Raw genomic sequence first — 27,527 nt, forward strand, 5'->3', positions numbered from 1 at the left:
GATGTGGCTGTACTGGTTTTGGTGTGGACAAATAGATGTACATTCAGCATTGCTTGCATTTCACCATTTGGTTGACTGGCAAAAATACCTTATTTGTTTACTTTATAAACTCTTTCTCCCAAGTGGGAATCAAAAGCAGCTTACATTGTTATCCCCTCCATTTTCTCCTCACAACAACCCTTTAAGGTAGGTTAGGCTGAGATAATGTGATTGATGGAAGCTTACCCAGCAAACCATGGGAGAATGAGGATTCAGACCTGGGTCTCCCAGATCCTAATCAGGCACTCAAACCACTAACCTTCTGTGTTAATGATTCTCTGTTGAAATTGAGGTAGGCCTGTATACAGCTGTGCTCACAGTACTAATTGATCCCATTACCTAACTTATTGAAGGGTGCGATCAGACGGCGTGCTGGGAGCGGGTTAAACTGCTCCGGCCCCATGCATGTTTTTTTTAACCTGGAGAATTGTGATCACACCTCCGTGTTCCGGATCGCTGCGCAGCCACATCACTCCCCGTTATCCACACGCGTCAGTGTCCCCCCCCCCCTCAGTTTGGGCATGCGCACAGGCAGCCATCTGTAGAAACATACATCTAGAAGCATAGGATGTGTGAGCTGTTCAAATCTCTTTGCACACATAAGCTTACTACATGCATTAGGCAAGCCAATATGCTTTCAAGCTACCCCCTGCCACAGAGCTGTTGTCTGTATCATTGTATTAATGGATATGGAGCACTTTAAATACTTAATGTGCTATATAAATGCTAAATATCTTTCTGTAGCAAGTGGTGATGATTGCTGAATTAAAACTCATTTCTTTCTGCATGCTGTTACTTGCATTAAATATATAAGGTAAGGGAAATGGAAACTATTTCTTGACTTGCACATGTCTTAATACATTTCTGTATCTTGGGACATCACTATTCATGCATTCAGTACAGCTGTACCAGGCTAGACAAAGAATTGAGTTTTAATTTGGAATGCCAGTAAGTAGCATCTAGCATGGTGTAAGGAAGTATGGTAGTCCACAAACGAAAACAAAACTCTGATCTGCAGTGCTAAAAAGTTTAGGAAAAGCATATGTTGTATTTGATCACACAAGAAGATCCTACTTCTAGCTAAATATTTCATTATTGGGACTGATCTTCACATATGGTATCTTAATTTGGAAGTCTTTTCAGTCAAGGCTGCACCCTGCTAAAGAGATTGGTACAAGACAAAGCCAAGCTCACAGCCTGACATAGATGGAGTTTTTGTGTGTGGCACATGGGACTGGAAGTTGTCACAAATAGATTGCAAACAGGATAGTAATGCTGTTTTCTAAACAAGGCTGCAAAAGTCACTGTCCCACAGTTTGTTTTGCTAGCCCAGCTACCCATATATGACTTAAGCCCCCCCCCCCCATTAAAAATCTGCTTTGGACTGAACATATGCATTGGAGTTCTTATTTTGAACAGCCAGATTCATGTTGAAAATAGTCTGATCTCTGAACATACAGGATTGACCACTTAGGTGTATTCTTATAGGCCTTCAGAAAACCCACATAAACTTTGGCTAGGATTGGAACACATTATTTATTTATTTATATTTATTTATATCTTCGATTTCTTATACCGCCCTAACCCCCATTGGAGGTCTCTGGGTGGTTTACATAGAAGGTGCTAATCACATTTCTCCCTAACTAGGGCCACATTTTGTGCGGGGATGGGACTGCCTACCGGCATCCAGTGGTGGTTGGTGTTTCTTTTTTGACTCGGCTCTTCAGTTCTTTCCCCGGCAGTTTTTCCGGCGGGATGTTCGTCCTGGCGCTCAGGCGTATCATATCATATCATATGCGTATGATGCATATGGCTGTCTAAAACTATGGTTGACCAACAAGGGGGAAGGGTACGTATGTCCTGGAGAAAGGAGCATGAGGGAATGACTAAACCTCAGGATGATCACAATTTATGGGCCATGTGCTTCTGTACTGTACCTAAAATAGGTTAATAGCCCTTGTATTTTGAAGATGACTGCAGTGGAAGAGTGAGTAAAAATTGGTTGACAAGTTGTGAAGAAGTTTCTGGAGCCTATGAACCCAACTACCTCCGCTAAATCTGTTCAGTTTTGCATCACAAAATGAAACCCCCATGTTATATGGTCATATTTGGCTCTGTCTTAACCTTGTCTAGCTGTTCTCTTCTTAAAAGCAGTCTTTGTCATTCTCCTTCCTGCTCCCAAAAACTCATTTGAGATATCTGGCTTATGCACATGTTCATAAATACCATGTGTACTGTGCTTATCTGACTCTAGCATAAATCAAAGAGGTATATATAGAAGGAGGACTCCTTCTTGGAAGAGCCGCTTTTTCAGAAGGTAGATATAGGAGTGGAACTAAAGCGTGACAACTAGAAAAATGGAATTTGTGGTATTGGATAACTTAATGTGTTAGGATATTAACCAGAATAGGAAAAAAAACCTGTTGCTAAAAAGTAGACTCTTCTTCATAGTGCTGAATGTGTCTGGAACGAAGAGCAACCTAACACAGAATAGCAAACGTGCTGTGTGTTTCCACTAGGGGAGAGCCATTTATAGTCTCAAATACTTTAAGGGCACTTATGCTATTGAATGGCAGTTGACTATCACATGATAGGGAAGCGTCAGGGAGGTCTGTATGCCTTGCCTGTGAGCTTCATAAAGGCATCTAGAGGACCACTGGTAGAGGCAGAATTTGAACTAAATATTTTGTTTTGATCTAGTGAGTTCAAGCGATCATCTTTCTGTGATTTAAGGATCGATTTTTCACTCTTTGTGCCTGTAACTGCTAAAAGGTGCATGTACAGAATTTTAAATTTCGAATATAGTGGCCAAAAAAGTAGGGCACGATGGGTGATTGCAAGAGTCATGACGAAGAAAGAGCACCAGCTTACAGATGTCTAGCAAGGGAAGCCAGAATCATTGTCAGATGGTGAGTCAAAGCAGTGATGAGTTCAACATATTGTACTTTAGGAGAGTTTCGGATTCAGCAGTTCGTGGACAGATGCATTCCATCGAGCTCCGATGGGTGTGTTTTGGATCAGGGTGGCAGGGAGGGAGATCGGACGTATTCGATCTCCCCTGAAGTCCTTGTAGAGCGCAGCCTGGAGCACTGGAGGAGCCGCTCCCAAAGCTGTGGCTGGGGGATTGAGGCTCCTTTTAGCTCCTTCAGGTCCTGCTATCCCAAAGCCAGCAATGGCGACAAGAGACGTTACTGGACCAAAGCGTGCAAAGACCTAAGCCAAAGAGCCTCCCCTCATATGAAGACATTCAACAGCAAAACGTGAATGAAGAAGTTTCAAAAAGAAAGACAAGCGTAAAGTGGGCGTGGGAACCAACAGTGAGACGGCAAAGCTCCACAGATAGAAAGAGAGGGGGAAACCTCTCAGAAGGGGAGGAGAAACCCTACCCTAGACAAATCAGCATTAAAAGTATCGAAACAAGAAGCTAAGCCGAAACTCTACTGTTAGAAACCCACCCAACTTAGCCTGAACGCAGTGGGCCTTACTTAGAACTTTTAAAAGCTTTTACCTTAATGTAAACAGTGACACAGCGAGGGGGGGAAATGGCGTCCAGAGGCAAAGTGACAACAGGAACTGCCAACACAGCATCACCGGTTGCATCACCGGTTGCAAGATCGGGAACCCTTGCGCCCCCTGCTGCACCAGCTGACGAATCGCAACAAGAAATTTGATGATTTGCAGAAAGAACCGAAAGATACTAAAGTGGACATTAGTTTTAATAGCTGGAGATCTTCAGGTGCTGCCTGGAGGTTGGCTTATGTTACTTTGGGGCTATGCAGTCATAGCTAAGGTAGAAAAGCACCTCCTCCTATGCCATGTTTTCTGGGTTCCATGGGTCTGGAAAGTGGCTCCATAGCCAGTTACATGGTTGCCAACTCTGGGTGGGAAATACCTGTAGATTTGAGGAGTAGAGCCTGGGGAGGGCAGGGTTTGTGGTGGGGAGGGGCCTCAGCAGGGTATAATGCCATAGAGTCCACTGCCCAAAGTAGCCATTGTCTCCAGGAGAACTGATCTTGGTTATCTGAAGATCAGTTGTAATAGCTGGGAAATTTTCTGTAAGGGAAATGATTTGCTGTGGCTGGGGAACACGGTGATTTCTGGGTGATCTCCAGGCCCCACGGGGAGACTGGCAATTTTACCTCAGGAAACGTTCAGTGACTCGCAACGGCAAACTGTTTAGAATGTTAGAGGCAAAGGCCAATGAGGCCGCATATGCAAATGACCTCTGTGTTCCAACTGGCTATGGGGATTGAGGAACACCAAACTGTTTAGAATGTTGGAGGCGGGACTCAGGCAACGTAGCCAGTGGATAGGGACAGCTTCTGAGTGACACATCACGGAGTGTATTGATTTGGGAGCGTGTGGAATGTTCAGCAACGTGCCACCACCAACAGAGAATTATATAGAGAGATACTATTGCTCATATGTGCTATCATAATTAATTAATGTTTGTCTTTTTATTTGAATACTTTATGTTTTGAATACTTTATATATGAAAGGTAAATGATATATTGTAAGCATTAATTTGTAGGGAAGTACCTAAGCGAAAGTTAGTTTATTACTGAGCCTTGCTACTCTGAATTTTTAGTGTGTAGTTGGTAGCTTATAGAATAAAAGCAATAAAAAAGTTATAAAACATATTGTACTTTAGAACTTTAGGTAGCTTAGTTCAGTGTTCACATTCAGTATGGCTACAGAATTAAATAAGGTATATTTCTATGGGCCCTTTGTAGCATTTGAAAGGCAGAAATATTTCTGTTTCACATATTGCTAATATTTCTCCTTCAGAATATTTCATGTGACATTTACAGTTTGTTACCTACTTCTTGGGGAAGGGGAAGACTGGCATCTCATTTGAAGACTTCTGTGCAAAGAGTTCTTCTCCCTTTGCCATAAGCACATTTTGTTCACAAAACAAACAGGATTAAGATAAAATAAATACTACGTGCTAGAGCTTGGACCTCTGTTAGGCATGAGAAAGTCTGAAAATAGTACTGGTTTGGAAGAAGCCAATAACTTATGGTTTTCCCTTTATCAAGCCTTGAGATATTTTTTTTAGGTTCTTGGTCCATTGCTAGCGTTTTTGTGAGTTCTGCATGCTCGGCATAAAGTACCAGTTGCAATTTCTAACACCCATTTCAGTTTGTTTTTAAAATCATGTTTCCAACTCATATTGTTCCTTACTGGTGTTTAATATTGCATATGTAGTGTTTTCCTGTGCCGCAGGGATCTAATGCAAGAGCATATTCTTAATGACAACAAAAGCTTTTGAATTATCATTGTGTACCTAATGACTTACATATGCACAGCCCACTTGAAGGCAATGAAATTGCACAGGTGGCAGATAGCGTATCTGCATTCACATAAGTGTAATATGTTAAGTACAAAAATCTGTGTTAAGTTTCATATATTTGTGTGGTCCATGGGGTCGCAAAGAGTCGGACTCTACTGTGCGACTGAACAACAATGTATGTATGGTTTTTCCTGCTTCTATATGGTATTTATTTATGCACTTCTTCATTTCTTAGTTTTGATTTCTGTTGCAGTTCCCATTTTGCTTGCTTGAGTTTCAGATATTGCCAACCCTATAAATTCACTAACTTTACAGTTGACCTCAATTTGTATAGTTTGTTTAGGCAATAACAGGAGCTCTAACAGCTTCTGGCCTAGGAAATGTTTCTCTTCTTCCAGAACAGGTATTAAATTTTCAGGTTCTTAAGGCATTAAGTGGTATTCAGACTGCTAACGTGTTGCTTGGACAAGTGAAGTTGAATTTGGCAGGGAAATCCATCTTGGCATTTGTCTACTTTAACAGTATATCTAAACACTTGTTTTTGGTACTCTTAAATTCCCCATTTTAATGAAGATTCACGAACCTCATAATAGCTTGCAGTTAGATGCATTTTGGTGTTTTTTGTATGCTTGACTATTCACTGAGTCTTTAATTGTATTAAATACTACTTCCGGAGTTTTATGAAATGAGGCTTAAGCAAAACTAATTTTGTACAATGGAGTTTCTGTTGTATCCCTTGGAATGTAAGTGCATGTTTCATAATGTTTCAGGGTTCTTCTATACACTTGATTGTAGCTTTGGAATAAAACTGGGTGTGAATATAATTCTAATACTTTCTTGACACTACACTGTTATATTTAGCTAGTAAAATGATGGAGGCATTCATTTATATAGTGGGCTGACCTAACAGAAAAATTGGGTCAGCTTAAATGAATGTGTGTTTAAAAGGCCAATCTTTTTTGTATTTGTGTTCTCCACAGCTCTTACTTGGAAGGCATTTCACCCCAACAAGGAGGAATATACATAGAGATTATTTGGTTAGCAGCTGAAACAACTATGGACAGAATATATTTTTGTTAATGAGATATGGAACAACTCTCTAGTTCACTTTATATACGAATGTGAATACCGTGTCTGATTCTGGGTGTTTAGAACTGGGTATTAAGAATCAAAATGTTTTTGGAACTTTTTTGGCTGATTTGTGGAAGAAATTGTAACTATACCTAGAGCTGTTCTCAATTTTCCTGTGATCGCTCTTTGATGCTGGTACTAACTTGATCTACCACTCTAATATATGTACCACTCAAGGTGGACTTTTGTTACATATTAAGCAGTTATATATTGGTATGTTAACTTCCTCAGTACCCTATGCTTGTGGTGTATTCTGTAGTTATCTGAGATGCTGAAAACCACAAAGGAATGTAAAAATGTTCTCGCTTCTTGCATAGCCTGTTGCAACCTTCTCAATGCCTTTTCATTGTGATACATCATCCCCTTCACTTCTGTCTAGAACTCTGTTGCTTTAGAAGTAAAGCTTTCATCAGTCAGGCTAAGACATCTGTATGCTAACTTTCAATTTTCAGGCTCAGTAACTTCCCATTTGCTCTTTTCTCCAAAGCATCCCACTAGAATGATCTGCTGTTTATTCTTATATCCCTGCTTGTGGTTTTTACTTCTCCACCTCCACTAACTTCAGCAGTCCTAAGGTCTCCTGCTAGTTTAAATGACTGTACCGTCTTCTTTTGCATGGTCTTGTACATTGTATAACTATACCACTCTTCTTTCAAACTCCTTCTCCAACACCACTCTTTATGTTTGTAACAATAAACAGCCGGTAGTTCCTTAAAGACAAGCAAGGTTTGTTTCCTGCATAAGCTTTTAGGGAGTAGAACCTTCTTCCACCAAAGTTTATGCTGGATTTTAATCTTGTCAGTTTAAGGAGCCCTTAGACATTTGACTGCTTTTGCTGTAACAGACTGCCAATACTTTACCTCCAGAAGGTTATGTGTGAAATTTAAGGCTTCATCCCTATTTACATATAGCAGCACATGTTCAACCATCTTTGTTGTTTTTGCTTAATTTCTCCCCTCCCCAAGTTGAAAACTTAATTTTAAGGTCTTGTCTGTTTGTATCAGTGTGGCATAAACTAGGTATAGTGTTGAGACAACATTTGGATTAAGATTGCATTTTCTTACCTGGGCACCAAGTAAAGTAAGTTTATTTGCAGTTGTTCCAATCCTCGATGCCTATGAATTAGCATAACTCGCACAGTGTGAGGTAGTTCTCTGCATTTGGAAATGATATAATAATCAGATTTGAAAATGTTGAGCAGTGTGCCACAGTAGTGAAAAATGTGAAGTCTGTGCTGAGTATTATTAGGAAAGCGATTGAAAACAAGGCAGTGAATATTATTATGCCTCTGTATAGCTCTATGGTACAGCCTCATTTGGAATACCGTGTGCTGTTATGGTCACTGTATCTCAAAAATGGCACCACAGAGCTAGAAAAAGTAAAGTAGAGGGCAACCAAGATGATTAAAGGGGTTGGAGGAGCACCTTTCCTGTGAGGAAAGGTTGAAGAGTCTGGGACTTCTCATTTTAGAAAATAGACCTCTGAGTGTGGAGGGGGGGACATGATATAGGTTTATAAAATTATGTAAGAGAACTTTTTCTCCCTCTTCTAAAATACTAGAACTTGGTAGCATCCAGTGAAGCTGAGGATCAGTAGTTGAGGACAGATAAAAGGAAATACTTCTTTACTCAATGAGTGATTAAAATGTGGAATTTGCTGACAGATGATGTCATGATAGCCATGGGGAATTTGTTTAATGGTCATGGAGAAGCGGTCTATTGATGACTACTGGCCCTGGTGACTAAAGGGAACCTTCACATTAAGAGGCAGTAACCCTGTGAATAGCGGTACCAGGAGGTAAGATCGGGGGAGTTTCAGCCTCTGTTCCCTCTTGCTGGCTCGCCGGAGTGACTAGTTGGCCACTGTGTGAGGCAGAATGCTGGACCAGTTGGACCACTGGTCTGATCCAACAGGGTTCTGTTCTTATGATACCTAATGTGGTCATACAAACAAACAAAACTCACTTTTGGAAAGATTTTAGAGCTTAAAGTCTGGCACTTTATAATTTAACTGGAGCTATTAAAAATTGCATACCTTCATGGTGTATTTTGCAGTTGCCATCTTTAGTCTAGTACTGTACCTCTGGAATAGAATTTTGATGGAAAACTACAAGAGGTACCAATCTGCTTGTTTACACAAACTTTTACTAAGAATTTGCATGAAGGAATTTCTAGTAGTAAGGTAGTATCTTGTGTAAAGACTGGTACAGATGTGATGCTTTGGTTCCTGTAGTCATGGTCAAAGGATTGCCCATTTTCTGCCTTTTTGTGTGAATTCCCTCTCCCTGGTTAAAGTTTACATCAGAGATTATGTTTAATACTGGTTTGGAGCGGGCTTAAAATTTCTGCCTAATAGTAACCATGGTTGCTACTGATTGTATGTCAGAGGCAATCATGTCTCCGACTTCTTAAGAAAAACAAGACTTTTAGTAGAAAGGTAACTTTAAACAAATTATGAGTTTTGCTATTGTGCATTTTCAACCATGAAAAACAGTGGATATTTTCATAATATATTAGCAAATGGTTGTGTCACAGAGATGCTATCATGAAATCAGTGGGAATGTAGCTCATCTGTGGTATCAAATTTTCTCTCTCTTCCTGTGAAAATATGCAGATGGACCATACTGATTCCTATGTCAGTACTGCCAGTCATATCCTTTGATATCTGTGTCTGCCGGTAATACTGTAAAAAGACAGCCACTGTGCATAGCATCATAGTAGTGTCCACATTTTCTATAACATTGGAGCCAGTACAAGAGGTTACTGAACTCATTTAAAATACTCAGTTCTGTGTTGTTTTTCACCTGAAGATGTCTTCTGCTTCTCAGTTTCTGCCTCCAGAGACATTGAAACTAATCCTGTTCCCTTTGGGGTTAATTCTGTGGATTTTGCTCATATGCTTGGAACAGTTGTAAGACAAACCAGACTAGCCTCATTTATTTATTTATTTTTATTTATTTTTTGTCAGATTTATACCCCGTCCTCCCCGCAAAGCAGGCTCAGGGCGGCTTCCAATGACATAAATACATGATAAAAACTTACATAATACAAATTAAAACATAACAGTTAAAATTAATACATTCCAAAGTGCTGGCGGCCGTTAAAATTCAAACAGAAGGAATGCTTTCAGATGGGTTTCCAACTCCCAGCATAAAGTGCTTAGATGTTATTCTGCTCGTCACTCTTATGGCAGCTGCTCAATGATGATTTTGCGGGCCGTGCACTACGGCGGCAGCCCCTAATGATATGCCTGGCAAAAGAGCTCTGTCTTGCAGGCCCTGCGGAACTGCGAAAGGTCCCGCAGGGCCCTGATCTCCTCCGGGAGCTCATTCCACCAGGTAGGGGCCGCCACTGAAAAGGCCCTGGCCCTAGTAGCAGCTAGCCTGGCCTCCCTCGGGCCAGGGAGGGTCAACCGATTTTGAGACCCAGACCGTAGTGCTCTCTGGGGTATATACGGGGAAAAGTAGTCCCATAGGTATGCTGGACCCCGGCCATATAGGGCTTTAAAGGTAAGAACCAGCACCTTGAAGTGGACTCGGTATGCTATTGGCAGCCAGTGCAGTGTCCTCAGCACAGGCTGGATGTGCTCCCTAGACCCATCAACAGCCTGGCCATGCGTTCTGCACTAGCTGTAGCTTCTGGATCTATGACAAAGGCAGCCCCATGTAGAGAGCATTACAGTAGTCTAGTCTCGAGGTGACCACCGCGTGGATCACTGTAGCCAGGTCAGCGCGGTCGAGGAAGGGAACCAACTGCCTAATCAGCCTAAGATGATAAAAGGCTGACTTGGCAGTGGCTGCTACCTGGGCCTACATGGTAAAGGAGGGATCCAGGAGCACTCCCAAACTCTGAACCTCCAGCGCTGGGACCAGTAAAGCCTGCCCAAAGGTCAGGAGTGGGATCCCCACCTCCAAACCGCCCTGGCCAAGTACAGGACCTCCGTCTTCGCTGGATTCAGTTTCAGCCGACTCAGTCTGAGTCACCCAGCCGCGGCCTGCAAAGCATGATCCAGGTCATCTGGCCTGGAGTCCGACTGGCTGCCTAACATCAGATAGGGCTGGGTGTCATCACCATACTGATGACACCCCAGTCCATGCCTCCTGGCAATCTGGGCAAGGGGGCACATATAGATATTGAATAACATTGGGGACAGCACAGCCCCCTGAGGCACACCACACTCAAGTGCGTGCCTCCTGGACCGCTGTTCCCCTAGTGCCACCCTTTGTCCCCGACCCTGGAGAAAGGAAGCAAGTCATTGCAAGGTGAGCCCCCTAATCCCCACATTGGCGAGGCGGTGGACTAGTAACTGGTGGTCGACCGTGTCAAACATGGCCGACAGATCTAACAACAGCAGCACCGCTGTTCCGCCTCGATCCAGATATCTCCGGAGGTCGTCAGTCAGAGCGACCAGCACCGTCTCCGTCCCATGACCCGGACGGAAGCCGGACTGGAAGGGATCTAATACGGAAGCGTCATCCAGAAAACCCTGCAGCTGTATCGCCACCGCCCTCTCAATCAGTTTGCCCAAATAGGGCAATTGGAGACTGGCCGATAGTTGGCCAATTCAGCCGGGTCTAAAGATGTTTTTTTTTCAAGAGAGGGTGGACCATCACTTTCTTGAGTCACCCAGGGAACTACCCCTCTAAGAGGGACTTTTCCTTCTCATGTTAAGTGTAATATAGATCTAAATTTTTGTTGGAAGTCTTTGTGATAAGCTGTTGAAAATGTCTGACGTGTATGGTCATCTTCATGGTAGCTGAGCACTTCTCCATAGTTCTTCCCTGATTTACTAATATAAATATGCTTTTGTCTTTCAGTGAATGGTAGTGTCTAGAAAGGGTATGTCCCTTCAGGAGAGAGGTGCCAATGTCCAACCGGCCTAATAACAGTCCAGGGGGGTCACTGCGACGTTCACAAAGGAACACTGTCGGGGCCCAACCACAAGACGACGCAGTAGGAGGAAGGTATGGCCATGTGTCTTGTCAGTGCATCACCAAATGTAAATATTAGATGTATGCTATTTTTTAGGAAAAAAGAGAGCAATTTGTTTAGGTCAGATAACTGTACTTCAAATTTATTAATTATCATCTCTGAGATATTTGGTTTACCTCCAGGATGAACTAAAATTGTTAGGAGAAATTAAAGTTCATAGCCTTCTAAGCATCCAGCTATTAATGTCCGAACTTTGTAGTGCTTGTTAGGAATGTACTGATTAGGGATGTGCATGATGAAATTCTTGAGCTGAAGATATGCTTGGCAATTACTAGTTCAGGACACTACAGTGATTTTTTAAAGTGATAATGCAAATCCAAGGTACTTCGCTAACAAACACCCCCTCCTGAAACAGTCCATGTTTTCATCTTCGAGTGCCGCTAAATGGCTATAGCATGTGCTCATGTTTTTCTTCGACTCTAGTGATTTCCAGCCAATCACATTTGGAGACAAGCCACAGTTCTCTTACCCCCCCCCCTTTCCTTTTTTTTTTTTTTTTTTGAGGAGGGGGGGACAGAGTGCTTTTGTTCTTGTAACTTCCTGTGGCTGGGAAAATAGAGAGCTGGAGAGGCACCTTGTTCAGGGGCTCATAGAATTTGTTGCCTTGGCCCATTTTTTTTGCAGTTTAGAGGTTCTTTACAGGACAGGTAGCACTCAATCCACTGCAATTTTGGTGTCACTTGGTTGAAAAACAGCCGTTGCAGCCCTCCTAAAAATCCCCCATAAGCAATAATGGCAGACCAACAGCAAGGGATTGGGGGGGACTTCTGCAAAGGAAGCCACTTTCACTTTGTGAAAGGAAACAAACAGACCACTACAAGGAAGGATGGCAAATGGTGAGTTTTCAGTGGAAAGGTAAGAAGTTTTTATTATCAGTCAGTCACTGTAAAGTGGGAAAATGCAGACAGGGATTTTTAATACTCTGGCCAGTCAGAGCTTTCACGGTAGGCTGCTGCTTGACCGCCATTTTAGAAATCAGTAGAGAGAAGTACAGTTGCTGAAAGAGTAATCTACTGTAAAATCAACCCCCCTTTGTTCAACGTGCTTGAAAATAAAGATTCTTTAGATTACAGGGAGTACTGTGCTCTGTGCAGATTTGGTGCCTTTACCTTTATAAGTTGCCACAGAGACTGATACACATTCCCCATTGAAAATTATGGTCCCCAACTCTGGAACCACACAGATTTAAATCCTGAACCAGTGATGTCTTATCTGAAAATAAGCAATTGTGGTAAAAATGCACCCACCAAGCCCAAATCTGAAGTTATAATGATTTTTTTCTTAGTGTACACCCCTTGTACTTATGTGGAACCTAACAACCACAGCATATCTCAACAGATACAAAATGTCAGCCACTGATACAAAATGCCAGCTGCTGGAGCTTGCTGCTTTTTAAAATCAGAAATGAGACTTGAAAAATATGCTTGGTCTTAAATTGCCAGAATATTTGTAACCAAACATAATCAACAAGCATCTATCAGGCTTAAGACTGAAACTGCAAATGCATGTAATTGAAATAAAAACAAGTTATGAATTCACCTAATTGACCATGCAGATAAAAAAGAAAGCTAAAATAATATCTTACAAGTAGAAAGAAACTAATCATGAGTCTGATATGGAACTGACAGGTGTAATATAAGTGAGGTGCCCTGGTGATCTCTGTGGACAAGAGTTAAATTTGATTGAGATAGATGACTGAACAACCGTGTCCACAGCATATCATGCACAGTAGCATTCTAAATATAATATAACGAGTTTTCAGTGCCTCTTTATTTTTTCTTAAATTTAAAGAGTTTAAGGAAGCTACATACCAAATTGTTTTTAAAGTTTTACAAGTAGTATTCCATGAGAACAATTGCTGTGTAAGCTTTGATTTGTTTTGTTTTCTAATGAAATATTTACCTAATATTTGTTTACTAAATAAATACGCTAAGTCAGATCCTACAGTTATTGGAAAATGTTCTGTCTTCAGTTTTTCCTGAAAACCCATGTCACTGCTTTGAAAATCTTAATACTTTGAGGGCATATTAGTAGCTGCTCTTTTGGTAGTATGTCGTTTAACATTCTGCAGATCTTTTAATGATTGTTTAATAGATAATTTTGATCCCCTGGCTTGTTATGCCCACAGTGTCCAGTTCTTGCATTCTGCTGCCCAGATCATTTCTAATATTTGTAGTCAGTTTTCATTCTCCAGTTCTGAAAGTTAGAACTGTATTTAAATTTATATGCAACTTAAAGTTTCTTGATATATCACATATTCCCAGGGCTATTTTTGGGCAGGAACGCACAGGAATGGAGTTCCGGCTGGCTCCCGAGTTGGCCACACCCAGCAGGAACTCATTAGCATAATAGGCCGCACCCAACAGCAGAAACTCATTAGGATTGGCTACATTAGGGGTGTGTGGCCTAACATGCAAAGGAGTTCCTGCTACAAAAAAAGCCCTGGGTTTTGCAACAAACAAGGTAAACAGAAGCAAAAGGTGGGTGTGGCTGGATGACCACACTTCTGTTAACATGGGGGGTGGCCTAATAATGAGCTGTGCTGTCAAGGGTGTGGCCTATTATGCTAATGAGTTTCTGCTGGGCTTTTTCTACCAAAAAAAGCCCTGTATATTCCTTACTACATTTTATTAGCTGCAGGACCTGAACTTTCATTTGTGTATTGGTATGTGTATAGGAAACATCTTAGTTACAAAAGTTTTTTCAGCTGCAGGTTTCAAAACTTGATTCTGTGTTGCAAATCTGGAACTACAGGAATTAGACTACTAACAGCTCCATAGTACTAACATATATTGGGGGGTTTGATTCTAGACTACATTTCTCTTTGATCTTGTATTTTCTGTGTGCTGTACTTCAAAAACTGATGAAAGGTGCCTCAACACCAATGAAAGATGGATGATGAACTTCTCTAGGGAGGGAATTCTGTAACGTGTCTCTACAGAAAAAAACCTGTTCTTTGTTAACCATCCGCTGTACTTGAAGCATCAAGTGCACACAGAGCAGGCTCTGGGAAGACTTTGTGTTCATCCTTAAGATATCATCCTGATCCCAGACTGTTTACAGTCCTAAATTTTAAAGCCAGCATTTTAAGCTGGGGAACTATTGGGATCTGGCGAAAATGCTGGAAAACTGGTGTTGCACTTTATTTATTTTATTTATTTAATTTTATTTATACCCCGCCCTCCCTGCATGCGGGCTCAGGGCGGCTTACAACAATAAGGCACACAGTGCAATAAAACGAATAAAACCATTTAAAATAGTAAATACATGGGACACGCCCAAGGATCCCGTGTGACTAAAACCCTCTTTCCATATTGCACATACCCTTTCGTTCCAAGGGAGGTTATTTTCCAGATAGTATGACTTGGTAAGAACACTGAAAGATAAGGTCCAAACCACTTGCAATGTCTGGGCAGTTTTCTTTGATTGGCCCATTTATTTATTTAATAAATTTATATTTTGCATTTCTGCCTAATCAGGATGTGCATTACACCATAAATCTAATCTAGATGACACGAAGGTATGAATTGCAATAGTTAGGCTGCTTTTCTCCAGGTCAGAGCATGGCTGGTGAACAAGCCAAGTTGATAAAATATGTTCCTTGCTTTGGTTGCTACCTGGTCGTCAAATTGTAGCACTGAGTCCAGCAGTACCCTTCAATTTGCTTATTATTCACTCTTGACTCTGGTTCAGAACCTTAGCTGTCATTCTGAAATATGATGGAAAAGGGGGAGAAATGGGCACACAGGTGAAACAACAGTCTGTATGACCTCCTCAGAAGCTTTATGTAGGGGATGAATATGAATACGGTGATACACAAACCAGCAGCTATGGCTTCCAATATGGTGTTCTGGAATTGCCCTCCAGGTTAGACTAGAACCATTGCAAAATAATCCCAGTAAGGTGATCCAAAGTGATACTGTGCCTGGGAACAACGAAAGCCACTAAAGCCACTAAAATATAGGCAGGAATATATTTTGGGGCTGTCTTGCTGCAAGCATTGAGTCATTTGTTAAGACTGTAAATATGTTGATTGAACTCTTTTTAGATGTAGCTGAATATTTGTGGTGGTTGAAGATGCCCTTTTGTAATAGCTTTGCATGACTGAATATCTGAAATTCAGTATCTTCACTTTAAGGCATTTCTCTTTCCAAAATGAATTGGTATTAGTTAATTCTGGCCTATCTGAACTATTAAGTGCTCTGAAAGCAATATTTCAGATGTTTCCAGCCCATGTTTTCTGTTGCTTGGAATGTATGAAATAGTACATATAAAATGTGTATGAATCCATGATCCTGCTTAAATATGTTAACTGTACAGGATTGGTTTTCTTGAGCCAATGCAGTCTCAGATTTTTTGCCTTCACCTTTTCCTTGCTCTTCCTATGATCTCATCTGCTGCTAAATCAAAGAGTGCTACAGGAAATGAATATTCTGGGCTGAGATTAGTAGTTCTGGAATGGTATCCAGGTTGGGTTTCCTGTTTGATGGCTTCTAAGTGCAGCTGTTAACAGTACCCATCAGTTTAGCTGATCTGAAACTTGTACAACAAAGTCTTTACTCAAGAGTTCTTCCTGAGGCAACACTGCCCAAGTATGCCTTACTACTGTTAACCAAGAGTTGAGTACACTTTGTATTTGATCACTTGTTATGTAGAAATAGGCTTACATTGGAGTCCTCTAAGAATTTTAACCAGTGCTGATGAGAGCAAACCTGAATATTCTACTCCAGTAACCAAAAGAGATTTCCCCTACTTCTACTTTTAAAGACATTGCAAATGTATTACGGCAAGTTTATGACCACCTCCACTTCTGTTTATGACCACCTCCACTACCGTAATGACTGCTGAGTTCCAGAAATGCTCAGCTGTACACTTAGTCTGGTCAGTACTGGAAGTTCCTGGTGCCTTTGCTCGGCACATAAGTTGGATTCAAACACTCATTTCTTTGAGCAAAGGGCACTTTTGATCACACAAAGGGGGAGTTGTTATTTTTCTTCCCTTTCCTATTGCAGACCCCAGGCAACAACTTGTTTTCCTGAGAGTCCCCTTATCTTTAGAAGCTACTTCATGGGCAGCAACTCTGTTACTATAGCTTTATTCTGTGGACTAGATCCAGACTAAAATTTCCATCAGTGGAACAGAAATTTCTTGTATCCCCCTTCCCACTGTAGTCCATTGATCTCCATGAAATGCTGTTCGTGGGAGATAGGGAGCCCTGAAGTTCAACATGAGAAAGGTCTGCAGCCAGAACGGGGAATTAAATGATCAGTTTAGTCTGGATCCAACCCCATACTTCATTAAAAATAGCTTATCAACTGGCTTGGCCATCAAGCAACAAACCCATAACTTTGAAGTGAGAGAGGAAAATGTTTGTCATCTGCCAGTCTCTTCTTTTAACAGAAGAGTATTTCTAGGTTGAATAAATTCACCATTTTCTGTTCCCCGATCAGCTGCAAAAGTGCATAACTCAAATCAAGACATTATAGACTGGTGGTTGTAAATCCACATACCCAGCAGTATGTTTCCCATATTTATTCTGTTTTCTATATTCAAGGTTCATGCATTCTGGCTGAAAGAACAATGGGTGGTGTTCTTGCTACATGAGGTGGTCGATCAGACTTAACAGAGCTCAGTAGGACTCAGTTTCAGTTTAAATAATTGCAGCTTAATTTTTGGGCCTTTAATTCAGTACAAAATACAGAAATACTTTGAATTTATTCAGCAGGCCAGGTTGTACTAAGCAGTTGGTCTTGAGCTGATATTGCTGAACTGAATTCAGCTTGGGCAACTTCTCAAGCGCCCCCCCCCCCAATGTAATTGAGTATATGTCATTCTGTGCTTCAGCTTGATTGTGCTTCAGCTTGATTGTGCACGTGCTCTATGCAGCAGAGGTACTCTTCTTTTCCCCCACCTACCACTACCACTTTTTTGGAGAGGGGCATATCTTAAGGTAGTTGCCATAATAATACATTAGAAAAATCAGTATGAATGTATTCAGATAAGAAGACAGATCTTAATGGGGTGGGATAGTAAGGTATTGGCAACCATAAGTGTGTACCATTTATTCTTGGGCTGAGTTTTCTGAATGTGTGTGTCTTCTAGTTTATACTTTATTGAGAGATTGAGAGGTAATTAATTTTTTTTAAAGTTTTCTTCCATAGCAGCTTTTCCGTGTTAAGAACATAAGAGACGCCAATGTTGGATCAGGCCAAAGGCCCATCCAGTCCAATACTCTGTCACACAGTGGCCAAAAATACCAGGTGCCATCAGGAGGTCCACCAGTGGGGCCAGGACATTAGAAGCCCTCTCACCGTTGACCCCCCCCCAAGCACCAAGAAGACAGTGCATCGCTTGCCCCAGAGTCCCTATCTATACCTTGTGGCTAATAGCCACAGATGGACCTCTGCTCCATATGCTTATCTAATTCCCTTTTGAAGCTGTCCATGGTTGTAGCCGCCACCACTTCCTGTGGCAGTGAATGCTATGTGTTAATCACTCTTTGGGTGAAGAAGTACTTCTTTTTAATCCGTTCTAACCCGACCGCTCAGCAATTTCATTGAGTGCCCACGAGTTCTTGTATTGTGAGAACGGGAGAAAAGTACCTCTTTCTCTACCTGCTCTATCCCATGCATAATCTTATAAACCTCGATCATGTCACCCCTCAGTCGTCGTCTCTCTAAGCTAAAGAGCCCCAAGCGCTTTAACCTTTCCTCAAAGGGAAAGTGTTCCAACCCTTTTATCATTCGAGTTGCCCTTTTCTGCCCTTTTTCCAAAGCTATAATATCCTTTTTAAGGTGTGGTGACCAGAACTGCACACAGTATTTTTATTTTTTATTTTATTTATTGGGATTTTTACCACCACCCCTCCCTTCAAAGACCACAAAGTATTCCAAATGAGGTCGCACCATTGATTTATATAGGGGCATTATGATATTGGCTGATCTGTTTTCAATACCCTTCCTAATAATCCCCAGCATAACATTGGCCTTTTTTATTGCAGTCACACACTGTCTCGACATTTTCAGTGAGTTACCTACTACAACTCCAAGATCTCTCTCTTGATCAGTCTCTGCCAGTTCAGACCCCATCAACGTGTATTTATATTTAGGATTTTTGGCTCCAATGTGCATCACCTTGCACTTGGCCACATTGAACCCCATTTGCCATGTTGACGCCCACTCGCCCATCCTTGACAGATCCCCTTGGAGTGCCTCACAATCCTCACTGGTTTTCACCACCCTGAACAACTTTGTATCATCCGCAAATTTAGCCACTTCACTGCTTACTCCCAACTCCAAATCATTAATGAACAAGTTAAAAAGCAGTGGACCAAGTACTGATCCCTGCGGTACCCCACTGCTTACCACCCTCCACTGAGAAAATTGCCCACCTACACTCACTCTCTGTTTTCTATGAACTAGCCAGTTTTTGATCCATAAAAGGACTTGTCCTTCTATCCCATGATTTTTGAGCTTACTTAGGAGCCTTTGATGAGGAACTTTATCAAAAGCTTTCTGGAAGTCAAGGTAAACAATATCTATTGGATCCCCCTTGTCCACATGTTTGTTCACCCCCTCAAAGAACATTAACAGGTTAGTGAGACAAGATCTTCCCTTACAGAACCCATGCTGAGTCTGCCTCAATAGTTTTTGTTCATCTATGTACCTACTAATTTTTTCCTTAATAATGGTTTCCTCCGATTTACCCGGTATCAACGTCAGACTGACTGGCCTGTAATTTCCCGGATCTCCTCTGGAACCCTTTTTAAAGATGGGAGTGACATTAGCTACCTTCCAGTCCTCAGGAATGGAGGCAGATTTTAAAGAAAGATTACATATTTTTGTCAGGAGATCCACAAGTTCACATTTGAGTTCTTTCAGAACTCTCGGATGTATGCCATCTGGGCCTGGTGATTTATCAGTTTTTAAGTTGTCTATCAGTTTTAGGACTTCCTCTCTCGTCACCTCAATCTGACTCAGGTCTTTCAACACCCCTCCCGAACTCAGTGGTTCTGGAGTGGGCAAGCACTTCTCATCTTTCACAGTGAAGACAGAGGCAAAAAATGCATTTAGCTTCTCAGCTATTTCCCTATCATCCTTCAGTACTCCTTTTACGCCTTGGTCATCCAAGGGCCCCACTGCCTCCTTGGCTGGTTTTCTGCTTCTAATGTATTTGAAGAAAGTTTTATTATTGGTCTTTATGTTTTTCGCTATATGCTCCTCATATTCCCTTTTTGCCTGCCTGATGACAGACTTGCATTTTATTTGCCATAGCCTGTGTTAGAAACTGTTTGTCAAGAAATAACCCTGCTGTCTGGCTAGAAGCTTGGTCAGTGCCTTCTTTTACTGTTGCATGATGAGTGGGCTATCAATTTCACTGAAATGGTAGAGATCTTAAGGGCTCCTTGCTCCCAGTGTTGCACTTACAAGAATTGGAGAATAACCTTTCTACTTTCTGAAGGTATTGTATCACTTCAGCAGCAGAAGTCACCCCTACCAAATTGGCCATTCCTTTAGAGAACTGTTCGTCTGAGTGCACCTAAAGCTGACTATTTAATGATGCGTAAATATCAACAAGCAGTTGGTGTGAATGACACTTACCAGTGGTCAAGAGGCAGATGGGATAACAGTTCAGGTTTTTTCGAAAGCAGTTAGATGAATATATGGCTTCTAAAGATTGAACAAAGAGGATAGATAAAAGAGGAGAGAGAGAGAATGTGGCTGGATAACAAGAGAGATATAGAGATTGGAAAAAGATGAGCTGAAGAACTGGAATGTCATAAACAAGTGGGAAATGGAAGGTATCCGTTAGGGGTGAGTCCTCCTAAATTATGCACCAGCTGGCTCACTTTGATTTCCTTATGGATGCCAATATCAGTATACTGGAAGAAAGGAAAGAGACAAACAATTCCAGATGGAGCTGCTGTAATAATTTCTCCCCCTCCCCACTTTTACCCCATGGCTGTGCTTAGGATCAGCCCCACGTGAACAGAATCAAGCACAAGATGATTTAAGTTAAGGATCTATATGGGTAGAAAGGCAGCATATAAGTATCCTAAATAAAACAGAATCAAAATAAATTCAAAAAGCCCGATGGTATCCTGATATATTAGGATGCCTAACAGTTTGCTGCCTTTTAAAGGTATCCAAACTCTGCCTTCTAAGTTAAATATCATGTTCTGCTTAATGGTGGGACTGGTACTGAAGATGTAAATGCATCTGATTGGGTAATGAGAAGCACAAGAATCGAGCTTGGCAAGTGGTATCTCGTGGCAAATGGTATCTCGTAGCACCATTAAGTCACAAACTTAGCATGTGTTAACCTGGTTGCATTTGCATTCTAGATCTTCCAGCTGAAGAGCAGTAATGTCTCCTAGACAGAAAAACTAGTAAAGGAGGGAATGAGAGCATTCCTAGCCACCTTCACTCCCTTTGGAGCTTGCCAAACCCAGACTTTGAAGATTTAAGAACTTAGCAAACCTTTAAATATAATTTTACACTACTATTTTCTGAATTCAAGGCAAAAATAGATACTTAGTCAAAACTGAATGTCTCATTTCTGGGCAGAATTAATGGTGGTTAGAGAAGTTAAAAGATATGTCTTGTATGATTAAATGGATGGCTTATTTAAAAAGAAAGCCTTTAAATATATTGATGTTTGGAGACAAATGTTGAATCACATGGGACATCTAATTTTGGTTTACATTAAATGCTTGAGGGCAGTGATTAAGTTATTATATTCTGCTTGTCTCACTGAATCGTGAGTTAAAATACTGTATTTATAGCATGTATTTCACTGTATTTTCTGTGTGAATAAAAAAATGACCCAAGAGAACTTAAAGCAGAATTGTCAGCCCTGAAGAGCTACTAAGTGATCAAGTAGAATTCGAAATCTTGTAAAGATATCGCTGCAAGGAATTAAATCTGCTCTGGTAGGCACATTACACTTGGCTCCTTAAGAACAAACTAAGCCATTAGTTTTTCTCCTTTTTGCCTCTGGCCCATTAGGTGTCACTGCTGTAGCACCTAACACTAATCAGGCTAGTTCTGTTCCTTAGGCAAGACAACAAACAGGGAAAATGACAAGTGGCTTGAGGCAGTACAGAATCATGCTCTTCAGGCTGCCTGTAAGAGCATTAGTGATGCCACATGTCCTTACTCAGAAACAGCTGCATTGATGTCACTATATTGCTGCAAAAGATTGGCATGCCCTTACAAGGTATTTACTAGCCCTGTGACAAATGTGGAATGATTTGAGAGACTTGCCCATACCCACCCTATATGATTCTTGGCTGATCAGGGACCGAGGTTCATGTTGAAATAGAACACAGGGAAGCCAAGATAGCTTTTGGATCTGACCTTGGGTAGTCCAGTGTATGATGATAAAGGAAATATTATGCGCACTAGAAGTTGGAAACTTGTGACCAATTGCATTATTCTAAATCTGTATTTCATTTAAATGATTGGCAGAGTGGAAAGGCCTGGCAGTACAAATGAATATCCAGGCTTGATGTAATCTTAACATTACTGGCAAGCTAATTTCTCTGGCTAAGATTTCTTGCTGTAGGCTTAAAGGAAAACTGTATTTATGTTTAAAGCCCCGTGTTTAAATGCTCCATGTACACATTTCTGTCTGCTGGTTTTCTTGATAGCTTTCTGTTTTTAACTTTCTGCTGACAGGTCACATTTAGGGCAGGCAAAACATAAGGCACATAGCCCTTCTGAAAGTAGAAAATCTATATCAAAGGCACCCAAAGTGCAGTCCAATACTACTACTGAACAGTCCAAGGGACACTTTTCTAAAAGGTAATAGTTTTATATTTATGAGTTCACAAATGTAACTTCAAGAGTATGTATTGCTGTCTTCATGGTTCATTACAAGGAAATCATCTAGGTATCACTTAACAGCAGTTTCACTAAACATACAGCTTTGTTGAAAATCACGGCATCCTGTTTTGAACATTCAGCTTGCAAACACTGCTATGCAAAGGCAAGAGAGCTTAGCATATAACTGGCTCTCCAGCAGAATAAAAGTTGTCACCTTATGCGATATGTTGTAACCAACTTGCCATGTCATTCCAAGTTTTTATAAAGGAATGCATAGAGGATGGGTCTCTCATAGTGAACCACAGACTCTCCACCTTCAGAGACAGCATACTTCTGACTCATGGACAAAACATGAAATATTTTAATCATGCTCTATAGATATGTCCTTGAGTGATGTGACTGGCCACTTTGGAGATAAAAACCTTGGCATGCAAGGCCATTATTTTGTCCTATTCAAGAATTAAAAATTATTCCTTCTATATTACTGAAGGACATTACAGACATCATGAGTGAAATGTGATTGGCTTATCTTCTGAAAAAAACCTTATATCATCTTCAGATTTGGCATGTAGCAGTTCCTCTGTGTTATCTCCTTTACTCTGAAAGACTGGCTTAGTTCATACTGAAGTATAACAGGAGCATGATGTAGAGAGGCTGAATAAACTAAATGCTTTCACAATATGGGAGTTGCATTAGGGCCATGACAGAGAGAAAATGGCTTCTCTCTAGACCCTACCCATATAAGGACAAGCCATGGAGCAGAGCAGCAGCGAGCCAGAGCTTTTGGGGAGACATCTCTAGCAGCCCTGAGACTCTACTCTAGAAATACTTCAATGAGAATAGGTTACCAGGCAATGAGGACTAAGAATGGCATGTGTGCAGTTGCTGAGAAGGTATGCTGAATATGGCACATCTACTCCAGATAAGTTGCTCACTCGAAACCTTTCCTAGAATGGCACCATGGCTGAATGCAGTCCCTTCTTAGCTGTGAGGAAGTTTTGTACTGGCTGCTGGTCCCATTCCAGTGCAGCATCCTCCTTCTCCCACAAAGGAAATGGAACTGAGTTAGGAAACTACGGGGCTGCTTCTGGACTTTAGGCATCCATTGTTACGACAAGTTAGGTGTTGTCTGTGAGAAAAAATTCCTAACTTTATTGCATTTCCAAACACTTAATAGCACCAGAAAACTGTAAAATATTTGAATGCAATAGTGATTTGGCTATTTTTTGATGTTAACTGTTCACTACATCTGAGCTGAGCAGATGCTTTTTAGCAGTACAAGGTTCAGTAAACCTTTACAGTTATTGCTGCTTAATACAGTATGAACTGAAACTTTCATATAAATCTCTTGAAACAAACATGTAATCACTGCTTATAAGCAGATAGAATGGCCTAATAATTCTTCAGATATCTTTAATATGCTGTCCTTATTGAGTACTAACACTGCTTTTCTCTCTACCTCCTCAGAGGCTGTAGTTCATCTGCTATTATAATTCCACAACAAGAGGCTCTGGACACAGACAGTACTTTGGAGAGGCAGAAACCAGGGCAGGTGCCTAAGAAAGACAGTCCTCGAGGAGTAAAACGCAGTGCTAGCCCAGATTACAACCGGACAAATTCTCCTAGCCCTGCCAAAAAAACCAAAGCACTTCAGCACGCTGATTCTTCCTCGGATTTGGAAACAAACAAGCCACAGGCTAAGTCTAAGAAAAGACACTTGCATCAGGAGCAGGAGTCAAAGTCTTCACAATTACCATCAACAAGCAAGGCCCATACCAGAAAGGGTGGAGCTACCGGTGGCTCCCGAAGCCAGAAACGGAAACGGACAGAGACTTCATCCATTGTAAAGAGTCGTCCAGCAGCTGAAACGACTGGCACTGAAGAGAGACCAGCAAAACCCACCAAGCTGGCTTCAAAATCAGCGAGCTCAGCCAAAGCTGGGTGTAGCACCATCACTGATTCCTCCTCTTCAGCCTCCACATCCTCTTCTTCATCTGTTGTTGCTTCTGCCTCTTCTGCTGTTCCTCAGGGTGCAAGAGTGAAACAGGGAAAAGACCAGAGCAAGGCCAGGCGTTCCAGATCTGCATCCAGTCCCAGCCCCCGGAGGAGCAGCCGGGATAAAGAACAGAATAAAATAGGTGGCTCTTCAAAATTTGACTGGGCTGCTCGCTTTAGCCCCAAAGTTAGCCTTCCTAAAGCAAAACTGTCTCTACCAGGCTCTTCTAAACCAGAAGCATCTAAACCTGGGCCTTCAGGATTACAGGCCAAACTAGCAAGTGAGTTGGTGAAAACACTTTTCTATGAGGCATGAAAGATACTGATATCTGTTATAACAGGTTTGTTGTGACAGTTTGGTCAGATCTGTTGAATCAGTGTGAAGTATAATCTAAGGCTAGTTCATATTATCAGGGAAGGCATAGTTAAATGCTCCCCACATCAGGAGTGAAACACCTCCATTTTGGGGGAGGAGTGTTCACCCCTTCTTCCTGATGCGCAGACTTTCAGAATATAAGTGCTTAACATAAAGGTTTTTTAAAAATATAGAATTACTTTTAGTGGTCCATGTGGTTTAGATGTGGCTCACACAAGTCATGGTACTAAGCATAGTTTGCTTTCCTAACTCTACTTTGTGTTCCAGATGTACAAGATGGTCTATGGTTTTGTAGACACACTATGGTGTATGCTTCTTGCCTCCTGCTAGAATCCCAGTTTGACTGCCAAAAAAGCATTGTTTTTATTTGGATGCAATAGCAAACCAGTTTTCCCAAACAGTGGCTTGAAAATCATGTTTTTGTCTTTGTCTGAACTGTGGGTTGGATCCCATGGACTCAAGGATCTCATTTTTCCTGCATCTTCTCTCCCCCCCCCCCCTTCTGACAGTGGGAAAGTGTATTCCTGGGTTTGCAGGACTTGCATGGACTAATAGCCATTTGGGTTTGGGAGGCTGCAGTGAAGAGGTGGAAGGGAATTAAATTGCCTTTCTGTCTCTTCTGCCAGCATAGCTCTGCAGGTAGAAGAGACAGGCAATATCATCAACTTACCCTTCTTCACTCCAGCTTTTCAACCCATGTGGATATTAGAATAAACTATCCTAGGGTCTGAAAGGATTGCTGAGGGAAAGGAAATGTGTTAAGGTGCCATGACCATCAGTGCCATATGCTGACAGATCATGGGATACAACCCTGTGCCTGAATCTCTGTTCCAGTTGACTTATCTGACTGTACATTATCTAGTTGGTATGGTGTATAACAGTCCATCAGGAATTTTTCACCTTGCCATCAGTCTGCTTTGATGTCCAGTGCCCAGAGTTCAAAGTGTTTCTACTGTAATTTTTTTTAAAGATTTATTTATGATTTTTACATTACAAAGAGAAAAACAAAGTTGCAGTATATAAATCAAATTTTGGAGTTTACGTTAAACATTGTTTCTAAACCATTTGTTAACTTTGTACCATCTTTTTTGGAAAGCTTTTTCATCTTTTCCTAAAAGTATCATATTCAATTTATCCATTTCTGCCACATCACAAATTTTTTATGATCAACTCTTCTCTAGTAGGTAAGCTATCGGTTTTCCAACATTTAGCAACAAGTATTCTAGATGCAGTAAGGGTATATGATAAAATATGTACATCATCACATCTGAACCCATCTGGTATTATATTAAGCAATCTACTGTAATTTTTTATGGGGAACCAGTCAGCTAAACTACAGCCACCATACTACAGTATTGCTAACTGTCTTACCATCAGTGCATCTTTATAGTCTAGGAAGCTTCCAACTTGGGCAACATTGGATACTATTTTTTACAGTCTTGACATGTCTCTGTTCAGCCTAGGCTTACCAAGTGGCGGCGGGGGATCCGCATGTCTCCACAGGATCCCTGCCGTGGGGACGGCGACACGCGTTGCACCCGCCGTCGCCAGGATGTGACGCTACGCATCGCTCTGGCAACGGGACTCCAAACAGCCCCGTTGCCAGAGCGACGCGTTGCGTCACATCCTGGCGGCGGCGGGTGCAACACGTATTGCTGTCCCCGCGGCAGGGATCCTGTGAAGACATGCGGATCCCCCACCACCACTTGGTAAGCCTAGTTCAGCCCCAGTTACAAACTATGGATTGTCATTACAGATACAGACTTTGGCAGTGTGCATCTCATGCACTCTTACCTCCTCCCCCTCTCATGCAGCTTCCCAACAAAATAGTTGTGATGTTCAATTGAGACATCTTGATGGCTAACATATTAGTTTACCATGAAAGGTATTGCATCCAGTCCCAACCCTTGGAGAAGCAGCCAGGAAACAAAATAGACATATCTTCAGTGTTTGATTGGGATGTCTGCGTTAGCCCCAAAACTAATTTGCTTAAAGTGACACTGTCTCTGTCAGGCTCTTCTGAACCAGAGACATCGAATCCATGAACCTAAGAATGTTGAAGGACTGGTTTAGTAATGATAAACCATAGTTTATGTCTGAACATAGCCTGTAGATTGCTTCTGTAGAACTTGTGATTTTCGAAGCTATACATTTTGCAGCACTGTGTTGTAACATTATTTCATAACTATTTTTTAAATGTCTGAATGGAAATGGTAACTGAAGGTGGTACATTTCAGACTGCTATCTCTTTGCCAGGTCTAAAAACCAGGAAGATTGATTTTTTTAAATCAAGATTTTGACTTACCAATTCATTTATTTTCTGAACAAGCATTCATGCTTAATTGTTACATTATAATTAATTATACCTGGTGATAAATGAAGTCTTTGTGCTACTGAGAAACAAAATTAGAGCTTCTGATTATGCAGCCTCCAAGTGCCTTTTTGTACTAATGAATTTATGTCTGCTCAGGGGAGCAATTGTGAAAATTAAGAATTTGGCTTTCTAGACATGCAAAGGATACAAAGGAAGGTGACTAGAAAATTAAGGGCCCAGGAATTTCCCTAAGCTAAAGCAGTTAGTTATTTGGCAGAACAGAATTTTTCCATAACATAGAAATTTATTTGCTGTTTGGCATTCTAAATCATAACAGTGCAAAAATATAATTCATGACCTATATTGTCATATAAGTTATGTGCAACATAATTTTAAACCAGATTGTGGATTTTTTACCGTTACAGCTGAAGACGTTTAGGGTTATTTGTTTGGTGTACCCCTGCTAAAACTATTACGTCAGGTCCACCTTGCTTTCTTGTTAATATCCAGCCCACCCCATTCCAAGATTCAAAACTGATATCAAATTTAAGTGTGCATATGA

At 41.3% G+C, this 27,527-nt stretch overlaps 1 protein-coding gene across 3 annotated transcripts in view; it reads left to right on the plus strand.

Moving 5' to 3' along the window:
- Positions 1-27,527, plus strand: part of TRIP12 (thyroid hormone receptor interactor 12) — a 127,408-nt gene that overhangs the window by 19,901 nt on the left and 79,980 nt on the right. For 2 of the 3 annotated variants that reach the window (XM_015413482.1, XM_015413483.1), the window contains exons 2-4: positions 11,280-11,426; positions 22,134-22,259; positions 23,748-24,556. In XM_015413482.1, the coding sequence (XP_015268968.1) occupies positions 11,329-11,426; positions 22,134-22,259; positions 23,748-24,556 (1,033 nt within the window). In that variant the 5' untranslated portion in view covers positions 11,280-11,328. The remainder of the gene's footprint in view (positions 1-11,279; positions 11,427-22,133; positions 22,260-23,747; positions 24,557-27,527) is intronic. The other variant, XM_015413484.1, reaches the window with a different exon arrangement.

This window comes from Gekko japonicus, unplaced genomic scaffold (genome assembly GCF_001447785.1).
Source record: "Gekko japonicus isolate JY-2015 unplaced genomic scaffold, Gekko_japonicus_V1.1 scaffold155, whole genome shotgun sequence".
Classification (NCBI taxonomy): Eukaryota; Metazoa; Chordata; class Lepidosauria; order Squamata; family Gekkonidae; genus Gekko; species Gekko japonicus.